Source organism: Salmo trutta, chromosome 39, assembly GCF_901001165.1.
Source record: "Salmo trutta chromosome 39, fSalTru1.1, whole genome shotgun sequence".
In the NCBI taxonomy this organism is placed as follows: domain Eukaryota; kingdom Metazoa; phylum Chordata; class Actinopteri; order Salmoniformes; family Salmonidae; genus Salmo; species Salmo trutta.
The window spans coordinates 23379046-23392938 of NC_042995.1; the positions used below are offsets into that span (position 1 = coordinate 23379046).

The 13893-nt window shown below is 43.0% G+C and overlaps 1 protein-coding gene across 3 annotated transcripts in view; it reads right to left on the reverse strand.

Annotated features, from left to right (window-relative positions):
* Positions 1 to 13893, reverse strand: part of ncam2 (neural cell adhesion molecule 2) — a 407658-nt gene that overhangs the window by 31601 nt on the left and 362164 nt on the right. For all 3 annotated transcript variants that reach the window (XM_029740523.1, XM_029740521.1, XM_029740522.1), the window contains one exon: positions 13509 to 13683. In XM_029740523.1, coding sequence (XP_029596383.1) covers positions 13509 to 13683 — 175 coding nt within the window. The remainder of the gene's footprint in view (positions 1 to 13508; positions 13684 to 13893) is intronic.

Sequence of the window (13893 nt, forward strand, 5' to 3'; positions counted from 1 at the left end):
ACTGAGTTTAAATGTAGTTGGCTAAGGTGTATGTAAACTTCCGACTTCAACTGTACATACAAACAGACAGACACTGTGAGCCATAACCTACGCCGGTAACCTGGACAAAGGTGGTCATAACCAAACACATACAATACCCCTTACTGAAAGCTACCCCAGCAATTTCCACATACTTTTTTTTTTACCCCAGCGAAAATATCTAATCTCATATTATGCGAATACACACTGAAGCAGTTAGCTCAGATTCCTCTCCTCATCTGGGCTGCATCCCACTACTGTAGTGCACTCCATAGGGCTAAGGATGCTATTCAGGACACACCCCTGGTGTTTTCTGATTGTGAGCACCAGTGACCTTGGTGTTTATCAAATAGAGCATGTGGTATGGGGTCAGAGCCGGACACCTACAGACGCCCCCGAATGAGAACGAACGACGCTGGCGGCGGGAGCAATAGGTGGCAAGCACAGTCAGAGCTAACAAGCAGCTTAGTGCAAGGAAGAGAGGGAATAGAGATGGAAGATTGAGTGAGAGAGAGGGAGAAAGAAAGAGCCTGGTGGCTAGGAATTTTAATTAAAGTAGTGTGTTTTTAGTGTTGCATCATGGGACGTGAGGCAGCAACAAACCTCTTTGATTGGATCAATATTTCCCCTCCGCCACAGGGCTCTCTCTGTCAGCAAATGTATCTGAATTATTTTGAAGGTAGATGAGCCAGAGCTTAGTAGATAGTAACCACTTTCCTGTCTCCCATGAAGAATGTTAGCTTGCATCCCAAATGACACCCATTTATCGTGCACTACTTTTGGCCAAGTGAGCAGTATTATTATTTTTTTTTTACAATGACAGCTTACTGGGGAACTGCCTTGTTCAGGGGCAGAATGACAGATTTTACCTTGTCAGCTCGGTTATTCGATCCAGCAACCTTTCAGTTACTGGCCCAACGCTCTAACCACTAGGCTATCTGCCGCCCCAGTGGTAGTGCAGTACATGGAGAATAGGCTGCCATTTGAGATGCATACATAACTTTGCAAGTACTCCTCAAGGGTAAACGGAACAATGATACACATTTTTTGACCTTATTGACCTTTTCTCATCAAAACCACGCAATGTTGTATTGAACTATTTTGCTCTCAGAGTGCATTGAAACCCAGTTCAATTGTCTGTTTTAATGTAACACTGACATCGTTTGTGTATAAAACAATATGTGTTCAGATTACTAATAACTGCTCTGAATACACATCTGAAGGTTGGTCAGGGCAAATCTTTGTGAAAGATTCAATAGATTTCGATTTTTTTCCCCAGACAATAATAGACAGCCTAATGTGGATCTGTTTTTCTTTGGCGGTAGACTAGAGGCTTGAAGACCTCGTCAATGAATGCAATCAATTCCGCATTGGTAGTAATAAAACGGTTAAACAAATAAAGGATGAATTGAGCTAAATCAATTAAAATCAATTGAATAAAATAATCACACAAAAGCCATCGTGTTATGAAAAGAGAAAACTACGGAATACACAAACAATAATGGATGATTGACCTTCCTTGAGCTACAAACCCCATTCTGAACAAAATATTATTATTTAAGGACATAGAAGAGACACAAATTACTTTTATTTACGCCTAGTTGCCTTCTAAATAGGACATTATGAGAATTTGGTCATAGCCACAGAAGGGTATTACACTTTTGTGCTAGTCATATTCTGCACACATCCTGGTTCCTGTCCAATCCACTCCTTTGGTTTGGGGGCTGGTGGCTCTGGCCCTCTACAGCTTTAATCCCCTTGTAATCATAGTAATACAACTTAACTGGTCAATTATAGTATCTTGAAGGACAGGGCAGATCCTTGTGGATCAAGACAATTACAGGAAGCAAAAGAGAGACAAAACATAGTGTTAGTGCATCACTTTATTGTCGTAGAGTTTGGGGGTTGTGGAAACGTTTACCTGGTTGTAATTTGACATCTCTATAACTATAAACCAGTTTCCAAGTAGAAAGCAATGTCATTATAACGTCCGATGTCAAAATTTGCCAACTGGGTATGATGGTTCACTGACCTCGGTTCAAATAGTGGAAAGCACATTGTCAAAGCAAATATAGTAAATTAGAAATAGTTTGTGATTGAAAATGGGGCATTCCAAGGGAAAGAACCCATTAAGAGTGTCGCTTTTCGTCACAGTGGCACATACTTTCTAAACCGTATCAATCTTTCTTGAGCAGGTAGCACAGCAGTCATTTGCCTTGCATTCCATTGCGAGCCTGGTTTGATCTCTGTATTATTGGAGGGAATCAATGGATGTGAAGCAACACATTTCAAATGAGCGGGACCAAGGAAGGAAGCCAGGGGGAAATACATAGTGCTTTTTGAGTTTTCACACCTCCGATTTCCAATTTGCTGAGCAATAAGGTGAAATGAAAAAGAATCCTTGCCAAGTGAATGTAATTCAAATCTTGACAGAAACATGTTGTAAATGTCTATTAGGTGCCTTGCAATGTTCAAACGATGAGAGCGGGGGTGTCTCAAGGTCTCGTGGTAGCTAGATCTCTCGACTGAAAACAATGAAAAAGAAAAAAGGAGGGAAAACAGAAAAGGGGAACAAGGACAAGTCTTGTTCTGCTGTCAAGTGCCTCTGGGGTTAGTTGCTCTAGCTGCCTACCTTGTGTGTGTTTCGAAATTCATTCCAATCTATTCCACCAAATCTATTACCTGGGCTCGGCTTCAGAACACAACTACTACTTCCTTTCACAGTGCCGAGTTATGTCTTTGAGGCCTTTGAGAATAACAGAGAGCATATCAGTTCCAGAGCCACAGTGAGGGAATAGAACTCTATACCATATAGCTTTTGATCTTATCCTCTTAAAATAATCCAAGTAGTGTCAAATCAGCTCATAGTCTTAGAAATGACCGGAAATGACGACGTTTGTTAGCTAATTAGCTTAAAACTCGCTAATTGTGTGTAGTCCTAGTCTTCTACTCTACGGTATATCCTATCAAACCAATGTCGATGTGTATCAATTTCCCTGTCTGCTTATTCCTTGTGATTCATCTAGAAAGCACCTCCTTTGATTTATTAGCCCATTAGTGGCTCAATTTGATATTCTGTTAATGCTAGTCATCCTGCATCTCTCTCGGAGTGGGAGCCATCCGTATACATCTACGTCTCTGACATCAACTCATTAGGCCTGAGAACTCATTGAGTTGCACTTGATTAGATCTGAGAGGTAGTCAGTCGATTAACGATGACTAAACGGGAGCCATTGATTGGGTGAAAACTTGCGGGTGCTAATGGATTTTAGGGATAAACATTACTGTGAGTGGGTGTGTGAGTGTGACGCCATCATAGCTAGACTTGAGGGGACACTTTGTGCTCTATGCCATGGGGAAGTATTGCTACTCCAAGCCTTAGAAGAGAATCAGCACACCCACACCAGATCCTCTTATTCAAGAGATAAGAGGAATGATGAGTATCCACCATTACTAAGGCTGAATTAAAGAGCCTTAACATAGCTGAAGTACACTTCAATAATCAGGAAATGGAAGAACCAACAAAGACTATTATAATGTTGTTTTAAACTAGTGTTGTCTGCAAATCATTATTATCATGCTATTTCAAGCAAACTAAGAAGTGTAGAACTTTGCACTTTAATGCTTGAATTGCATGTATTATAATATCTACTCTATAATGTAATTTTAAACATTATCCTTGCAGTTATGAGACAAAATTGCCATGACCAAAAGTTTAGCCCTCCTTTCACACTTTATCCCAGTGCTTCGTTATGGTATACTACATCTCTTCCATATCCAAGACCAAAGGTCACATTAGACAGACATCCAGGCACTTTCTCTCCTTAACCACTCTCCAACAATTCGTCAAGAATGATGACTCACGAAAAGGCCCCGAGAACTGGCCTGCACGCAACTCCAAATGGCGAACCTAAACGGAGCGTTACCACCGAACACGCTTTTAAAGAGCAAAGTACCCTCGTTGCCGCTAGGGTTGTGGAACGAAATGGGGCTGGCCATTTGGGCTCGACGGTGTGGTGATTGCTGTAAAGCACAGATAAAAGTGTTCCTGGGAAGGGAGAGTGATAGGGCCTAGAATCAGCCACTTGTTAAATCACACGTCTCACACGAGTCAAAATGGCCGCCTAAATGGGATACCTGACAACCGAACGACTGTAATCATAGTGACTTGACAAGGTCTGTCCTTTCAGAGAGTTTCTGTCATATTCAGAGGCTCCACCAAGGATTATTGCCTAGAAATGTTAGAGAAAGTACAGAGCCCCTTAAGGGTCATGGCAGAGATAAAAAAAACAGCTATGCTAATCCGTTCCCTCTTTCTTTTTATCCGTTCCCTACGATTTTGTAGTCGTTCCCTCTTGTCTTTATGTAGGCTACCATGACGGTCCCACTTGGCCAATAACATAATGCAGCCTAAATGCTTCAAATGGTGGTGATCAATGACCATTCAATAGCTTATTTTCATATGCCTCCGAATCATAAGGGCATATTAGTAACGGGCGTTTAAAACCACTCAAGGTGCAAATATGGTTCAATGATGCATTTTCATCCCTAGGCAGGAATTCCTCTTTCTTGACCTTAGCTGTTTTATATCTATATTCCGAAGGAGTTCTTCAGCTATCTACTCTGGCCTGGCAATTAGCTAATTTCCAGGTGAATGTATTGTCATCGCAACAAAGCAAATAGCTATCAGTTTTAGTTATGAACATAGATTGCTCTATCTGTGCCTGGTACGTCACACAAGATGTTCACCTGCCTAGCGCAGGGATAAGAGCGCATAATCACACCTTTTAACACCGAAGTCTTGGAAATGATGCACAATACATTTGCATGCCTTTCCTTTCTGCCTCAGATGAGTCACATGCACAATTGTAAACAACAAACAAACATCAGGAGCTTGGATGCAGCATGTTTTACTGGACTTATATGGCCCTAACTTTAAGCACAAGGGGTAAACACCCAAAATTGACAACTGTTCGTAGTTGTCCAAGTTGCATAAATATGAGTTTGCACAAAGTGTAGCCTATTTGGTTTGCATTGTAAACATAGAGTACCAGTCAAAAGTTTGGACACAATCACTCATTCAGGTGATTTTTCTTTATTTTTCTATTTTCTACATCGTAGAATAATAGTGAAGGCATAAAAACGATGAAGTAACACATACATAATTGGCTAAGTCACAGAAGATGTTAACCTGCCTAGCCAACACGAAGAGGGCACGACAAAAACTATTCCCCCTCAGGAGACTGAAAAGATTTGGCATGGGTCCTCAGATCATCAAAGGTTCTACAGCTGCACCATCAAGAGCATCCTGACTGGTTGCATCACTGCCAGGTATGGCAACTGCTCGGCCTCCGACCGCAAGGCACTAGAGAGGGTAGTGCGAATGGCCCAGTACATCACTGGGGCCAAGCTTCCTGCCATTCAGGACCTCTCTACCAGGTGGTTTCAGAGGAAGGCCCCAACAATTTTTCAAAGACTCCAGCCACCCTAGTCATAGACTGTTCTCTCTGCTACCAAATGGCAAGCGGTACCGAAGCGCCAAGTCTAGGTCCAAGAGGCTTCTAAACAGCTTCTACCCCCAAGCCATAAGACTACTGAACATTTAATTAAATGGCCACCCAGACTACTTGCATTGCCCCTCCCCCCACCCCACCTCTTATACGCTACTGCTACTCTCTGTTATTATCAATGCATAAGTCACTTTAATAACTCTACCCACGTGTAGATAAACTCAGCAAAAAAAAGAAACGTCCCTTTTTCAGGACCCTGTCTTTCAAAGTTAATTCATAAAAATCCACCAGAACTTCATTGTAAAGGGTTTAAACACTGTATCCCATGCTTGTTCAATGAACAACAAACAATTAATGAACATGCACCTGTAGAACGGTCGTGAAGTCACTAACAGCTTACAGACAGTAGGCAATTAAGGGCACAGTTATGAAAACTTAAGACACTAAAGAGGCCTTTCTACTGACTCTGAAAAACACCAAAAGAAAGATGCCCAGGGTCCCTGCTCATCTGTGTGAACGTGCCTTAGGCATGCTGCAAGGAGGCATGAGGACTGCAGATGTTGCCAGGGCAAAAAATTGCAATGTCCGTACTGCTGTGAGACGCCTAAGACAGCACTACAGAGAGAAAGGACGTACAGCTGATCGTCTTTGCAGTGGCAGACCACGTGTAACAACACATGTACAGGATCGGTACATCCGAACATCACCCCTGTGGGACAGGTCCAGGATGGCAACAACAACTGCCCGAGTCACACCAGGAACGCACAATCCCTCTGTCAGTGCTCAGACTGTCCGCAATAGGCGGAGAGAGGCTGGACTGAGGGCTTGTACGCCTATTGTAAGGCAGGTCCTCACCAGACATCTCCGGCAACAACGTCGCCTATGGGCACAAACCCACCGTCGCTGGACCAGACAGAACTGGCAAAAACTGCTCTTCGTCATGGTCTGGGGCGGTGTTGTCACAGCATCATCGGACTGAGCTTGTTGTTATTGCAGGCAATCTCAACGCTGTGCGTTGAAGACATCCTCCTCCATCATGTGGTACCCATCCATGTCGGCACATCCTAACATGACCCTCCAGCATGACAATGCCACCAGCCATACTGCTCATTCTGAGAGTGATTTCCTGCAAGACAGGACTGTCAGTGTTCTGCCATGGCCAGCGAAGAGCCCGGATCTCAATCCCATTGAGCACGTCTGGGACATGTTGGATCGGAGGGTGAGGGCTAGAGCCATTCCCCCCAGAAATGTCCTGGAACAGGTGCAAGCTGCATTGTTGGTTAAGGGCTTGTAACTGTAAGGTCTACACTTGTTGTATTCGGCACATGTGACAAATAAAATTTGATTTTGATTTGATTAATCATGTTGTAACCAAAAAAAGTGGTAAACAAATCAAAACATGTTTTATATTTCAGATTCTTCAAAGTACCCACCCCTTGCCTTGATGACAGCTTTGCACACTCTTGGCATTCTCTCAACCAGTTTCAACTGGAATGCTTTCCCAACAGTCTTGAAGGAGTTCTCACATATGCTGAGCACTTGTTAGCTGCTTTTCCTTCACTTTGCAGTCCAACTCATCTCAAACCATCTCAATTGGTTTGAGGTCAGGCGATTGTGGAGGCCAGGTCATCTGATGCAGCACTCCATCACCCTACATGTTGGTCAAATAGCCCTTACACAGCCTAGAGGTGTGTTGGGTCATTGCCCTGTTGAAAAACAAATGATAGTCCCACTGAGCGCAAACCAGATGGGATGGCGTATCAGTGCAGAATGCTGTGGTAGCCATGCTGATTAAGTGTGCCTTGAATTCAAAATAAATCACAGATAGAGTCACCAGCAAAGCACCCCCACACCATCACACCTCCTCTTCCATGCTTCACAGTGGGAATCACACATGCAGAGATGATCCGTTCACCGACTCTGCGTCTCACAAAAACACAACGGTTGGAATCAAAAATCTAAAAGTTGGACTCATCAGACCAAAGGACAAATTTACATGGGTCTAATGTTCATTGCTTGTGTTTCTTGGCCCAAGCTAGTCTCTTCTTCTTATTGGTTTCCTTTAGTAGTGGTTTCTTTGCAGCAATTCGACCATAAAGGCCTGACTCACGCAGTCTCCTGAACACCTGATATTGAAATGTATGTTACTTGAATTCTGGGAAGCATTTATTTGGGCTGCAATTTCTGAGGCTGGTAACTCTAATGAACTTATCCTCTGCAGCAGAGGTAACTCTGGGTCTTCCTTTCCTGTGCCGGTCCTCATGAGAGCCAGTTTCATCATAGCGGTTGATGGTTTTTGCGACTGCACTTGAAGAAATGTTCAAAGTTCTTCATGACCTTCATGTCTTATTTAAAGTATTGATGGACTGTCTTTTTTCTTTGCTTATTTGAGCTGTTCTTGTCATAATATGGACTTGGTCTTTTACCAAATAGGGCTATCTTCTGTATACCACCCCATACCTTGTTACAACACAGCTGATTGGCTCAAATGCATTAAGGAAATAAATTCCACCAATTAACTTAAGGCACACCTGTTAATTGAAATGCATTCCAGGTGACTACCTCATGAAGCTTGTTGATGTCATGACTTCTGCCGAAGTCGATGCCCCTCCTTGTTCAGGTGGTGCTCGGCCGTCGACGTCACCGGTCTTCTAGCCATCATTGATCAGTTTTTCATTTTCCATTGGTTTTGTCTTGTCTTCCTACACACCTGGTTCCAATCCCATTCATTACATGTTGTGTATTTAACCCTCTGTTTCCCCTCATGTCCTTGTCAGTGATTGTTTGTGAGTTATGTACTCGTGTATTTTGTATTGGAGTGCGATGGGTTATTTTTACCCATGTTATTTTTGTACTTTGGTTTTGGAGATAGTTTAATTAACAAAAAAACAACTCCAGTTTAACCAAGTTGGTTTCTCCTGCGCCTGACTTCCCTGCCACCTACACACATGACTATGACAGTTGAGAGAATACCAAGAGTGTGCAAAGCTGTCATCAAGGCAAAGGGTTGCTACTTTGAAGAACCTCAAATATAAAATATATTGTGATTTGTTTAACACAAGATTCCATACGTGTCACGTCCTGACCAGTAAAAGGGGTTGTTTGTTATTATAGTTTGGTCAGGGCGTGGCAGGGGGTGTTTGTTTAGTGTGTTTCGGGGTTTGTTGGGCAATGTTCTGTTAGTCTATTTCTGTTTGTTCTAGTTTATCTATTTCTATGTAGTTTATTGGGTTGACCTTCAATTGGAGGCAGCTGTTCCTCGTTGCCTCTAATTGAAGGTCCTATTTAAGAGGGGTGTGTTTTCATTGGGATTTGTGGGTAGTTGTTCCGTGTTTAGCTGTATGCCTTACAGGACTGTTTCTCGTTGTTGTTTTGTTTAAGTGTTTTTGTATCACGTTTCTTTATAAATAAAGAAGAAGATGAGCACTTACATTCCCGCTGCGTTTTGTTCCACTCCATACGACGAACGTGACAATATGTGTTATTTCATTGTTTTGATGTCTTTACTATTATTCAACAATGTAGAAAATAGTACAAATAAAGAAAAACCCTTGAAAAGTAGGTGTCTAAACTTTTGACTGGTACTGTACATCATTCAGTTATGACTGCCAGTGAGGCTCCTGGCTTTTCAGGCTATAGAAATTGCTTAGGCGAATTGAGGGGTTTTTCACACCCGTTAGCTATTATCTGCCCTTATGATTTGAAGGCATATGAAAAGACAAACTGGAAATAAGCTATTAAATGTTAAGTAACCATCACCATTTGAAGCATGTAATTTACTAAATATAATTATATTTAGGCTGCAATATGTTATCGGCAAGTGGAAACAACATGGTAGCCTACATAAGGAAAACAGGGAACAAATAAAACATCTGAGGGAATGGATAAAAAAAACTAGGGAACGGATTAGCCTGCAACTCTTTTTGTCTCCACCATGATCCCTAACTGGCTCGGTAAGAGAGTAAACATTTTCACAGCATTTCTAGGCTGCTTCCCCAACACAGTTTATCTCCAAACTGAAATTACTCTTGATGAAAAAATGTATTGCAACAGTGTTGAGTGTTTTGTATGTACATGCTTGTGAGTTTTTTGGGGAGTAGGGAGTGTTCAAGATAATTGGCTGTACATAACCGTCTTTTTTTTTTTTATTCATGAGAGCTGCTGTTACATCATTATTATTATTATTTTGATAGCAACAACGGCATTGTACTAAAATAGTTTAAGCATGCATATGTTGTATTCTTCCAAAATCAATGGGAATATTTTACAAGTTTACAATACCAGTGAAGAGTGGTACAACTTACAGCTTTAATGATGCTTTAAAGATGTTATAAGGAGTGCATAGTTTGCGGGCCTTTCTGTTCTGTTCTTTTCAATTGATTTAAACCAGCACCACTGGTGTGTATTGTAAGTGTGTAGTCTATGATATTGTACAGGAGAATGATTACCTCGATGGTAGCTTTAAACAGAGACAAACACTCGCCATATCATTCAACATACAAAACGTTCCGTTTCATTGATATCCATCAGGCCATATCGTAAACACACAGGGGACATAAAACCAAGATGGATGCCAAAAATCCCACAGAAAGGAGATCATTCAAAAAGAAACAACCGGGATGAGAGAGGATTTCGGAGGGAAAGAGGGAAGACTCTCTAGTGATTCAGGAGGTCTAAAGTGAGTGGAGGAATGCCATGATTTAAGAAGGATAGAGGGAAGGAGAGTAAATTCAAAAGGAACCAAGGGCATAGTGGCAATCAATGACAAAGGGGAGTTCGTGGATGGAAAAAAGTAAGGAGGCAGAGAGAGCGGAGGTGTAGTGGCAGTTCACTGCAAGACAAACTAGGAGAGAGAAAGAAAAGCGGTGGAAAAAAGAAAAGCGACAATTTCAGAACCAGGGAATGCATAATGCATAAAGAGGGGGAATTAAATAGAGAGATTGTTCAGTAAAGAACCACAGAGAGAGGCATAAAGTAGATCCTTGGAGGTTATACAGCATATCAGCTACACTGCAGGAAGGCATTTAATGGTGTCACTACAATATCAAAAGTCAAACAATTTGGGTGTGTTCAGTGAGGGGAACTATCCAGAAGGTTGCAGTAATAAATATAATGAATAGAGCTGTCACGAGTCCCTATTCGACAGACAATAATATCTATTCTAGAAAATACATTTATCTTATTTTCTTTAACATTTCACCCTTCTGAATAGACCCCACGGGTGGCAATTAATGACAAATACTGACAGGTGACAGGACTCCATTGTCATTGGTCCATTTTGGCCACTCCTTTCTCTCTCTCTTCAACAGGAAATAATCTGGGATTTTTTTTGCCCCCGGTCTCCCTAACCCTCTGTTCACTAACGAGAGGGGACAGCCATTCGAAATGACTCGGCTTAAGCACTGTGTTCTCAGCCTTGTTTTCCATTTAAGGAGCAGCGCACACACACACACACACACACACACACACACACCAACACGCACACGTGAACACACACAAACTCAAAGGCAGTTTAGCCACTCCAGTAATGAGAGAGGCAAACAGTCACTCCTTCATGAGCAGCAGGAGAAACGACCTAAGCAACAGAAAGAGTAAACACCAAAGAAAACATGCCCTCCCTGTTATTTTAACCAGACTCTACAGGGGGGCCTACATATGGAAGTGGTGACTCACTGTAAACTGTTCCCTTTGTGATGGTTTGTGTATGGTCTTATATAAAACTCTGGGGGCTGTTTGAAAAAAATGATAAGCATCCTACAGTGGGCTTTAGAAATTTTCTCTCCCAGGAACATTAAGAGTTGGACTTTTCAAAGGCCCAGACAGATACTCTCTACGAACAGCATGGCCTAATCAAACCCCAACGCTCTCTTCATTTGATCCTGCTCCCTTTGCCCACACATAACCCCAATACAAGGTGATTGGAGTGTGTGCTCATAACTCTACAGTGGGTTTACCTGGGTGAGTAGGTACAGTACAGTGTGTACAGTGCCTTCAGAAAGTATTCAGACCCCTTGACTTTTTCCAGATTTATTACGTTACAGACTTATTCTAAAATGTATTCAATTGTTTTTTCCCTCTCATCAATCTACACACAATACCCCATAATGACAAAGCAAAAACAGGTTTACCTTTTTTTGCAAAAAATAAAATAATAATAATTAAACATCACATTTACATAAGTATTCAGACCCTTTACTCAATACTTTGTTGAAGCACCTTTGGCAGCGAATACAGCATTGAGCCTTCTTGGGTATGATGCGACAAGCTGGACACAACTTTCTTCTCTGTCGGGTTGGACGGGGAGCGTCGCTGCACAGCTATTTTCAGGTCTCTCCAGAGATGTTTGACTGGGTTCAAGTATAGGCTCTGGGACATTCAGAGATTGTCCCGAAGTCACTCCTGCGTTGTCTTGGCTGTGTGCTTAGGGCCGTTGTCCTGTTGGAGGGTTTGATGGGGAGAGTTGCTGCACAGCTATTTTCAGGTCTCTCCAGAGATGTTCGATCGGGTTCAAGTACGGGATCTGAAAGGGCCACTCAAGGGCATTTAGAGACTTGTCCCGAAACCACTCCTGCGTTGCATTGGCTGTGTCCTTAGGGTCGTTGTCCTGTTGGAAGGTGAACCGTCGCCCCAGTCTGAGATCCTGAGCTCTCTAGAGCAGGTTTCCATCAAGGACCTCTCTGTACTTTGCTCTGTTAATCTTTGCCTCAATCCTAACTAGTCTCAGAGTCCCTGCAGCTGAAAAACATCCCCACAGCATGATGCTGCCACCACCATGCTTCACCATAGGGATGGTGCCAGGTTTCCTCCAGACATGATGCATTCTCATGGTCTGAGAGTCTTTAGGTGCCGTTTGGCAAACACCAAGCAGGCTGTCCTATGCCTTTTACTGAGGAGTGGCTTCCGTCTGGCCACTCTACCATAAAGGCCTGATTGGTGGAGTGCTGCAGAGATGGTTGTCCTTTTGGAAGGTTCTCCCATCTCCACAGAGGAACTCGAGAGCTCTGACAGAGTGACCATCAGGTTCTTGGTCACCTACATGACCAAGGCCCTTCTCCCAAGAGTGCTCAGTTTTGGTGGTCCCAAACATCTTCCATTTAAAAATGATGGAGGCCACTGTGTTCTTGGGGACCTTCAATGCTGCAGAATTGTTTTGGTACTCTTGCCCTGATCTGTGCCTCGACACAGTCCTGTCTCGGAGCTCTACGGACAATTCCTTCGACCTCATAGCTTGGTTTTTGCTCTGACATGCACTGTCAACTGCGGGACCTTAGATAGGCAGGTCTGTGCCTTTCCAAATCATGTCCAATCAATTGAACTTACCACAGGTGGACTCCAATCGAGTTGTAGAAACATGTCAAGGATGATCAATGGAAACAGAATGCACCTGAGCCCAATATCGAGTCACATAGCAAAGGAGCTGAATACTTATGTAAATAAGGTATCTGTTTTTTATTTTTATTAAATTTGCAAACATTTCTAAAAACCTGTTTTCGCTTTCTCATTATGAGGTATTGTGTGTAGTTTGCTGAAGAAAAACAAGGGGTCAGAATACATTCTGAAGGCACTGCATATGTTTGCTTCCAGCAGTGTGTGTCACTGGACGCTGGTAGGGGGAGGACAGCTCATAATAATGAATGGAATGGTATCAAACACATGGAAACCAGCTGTGTGATGCGTTTGAGATTAATTCCATTCCAGAATTTACTATGAGCCCGTCCTCCCCAATTCAAGTGTCACCAGCCACCACTAGTGTGTGTGTGTGTGTGTGTGTGTGTGTGTGTGTGTGTGTGTGTGTGTGTGTGTGTGTGTGTGTGTGTGTGTGTGTGTGTGTGTGTGTGTGTGCGTGAATCTGTGAGTGTCAGTGGATATAAACCCAATTGTGTGTGTCTGTACAGAACTGTCTTAGGATTTTTGTCAGTGTGTGCACACGACTGTCTGTGTGTGCATGCTTGAACATGCAGGTCCTACAACTGTCTGTACCTATGATGTCTGGTTTCTGGGGCATGAAGAACTGGTAAAAGGTGGGCTCCGAGAGGCCCTTGATGTTGCGAGCCGTGATCTCCACCTCGTAGCGCGTGTTCCACTGCAGCGGCTGCAGCAGGGCAAAGTCTTGCTGCCCCGAAACCAGCTTCGTCATCCACTGCTCCTCCTTGTCCTACGAAGAGGGGAAGGAGGGTGGAGAGAGCAGAGGGAGAGAAGCAAAGAGAGAGAAAGGGGAGGGTAAGAGAGGGAGAGAGACAGAGGGTTAGATGGGGAACAGGGTATGGAGGGAGGGAGGGAGGGAGGGGAAAGGATAAAAGAGAGAGGGGGAGAGAGAGAGAGAGAGAGAGTGTTAATGACAGTACGAGAACAAATACGCTCAGTA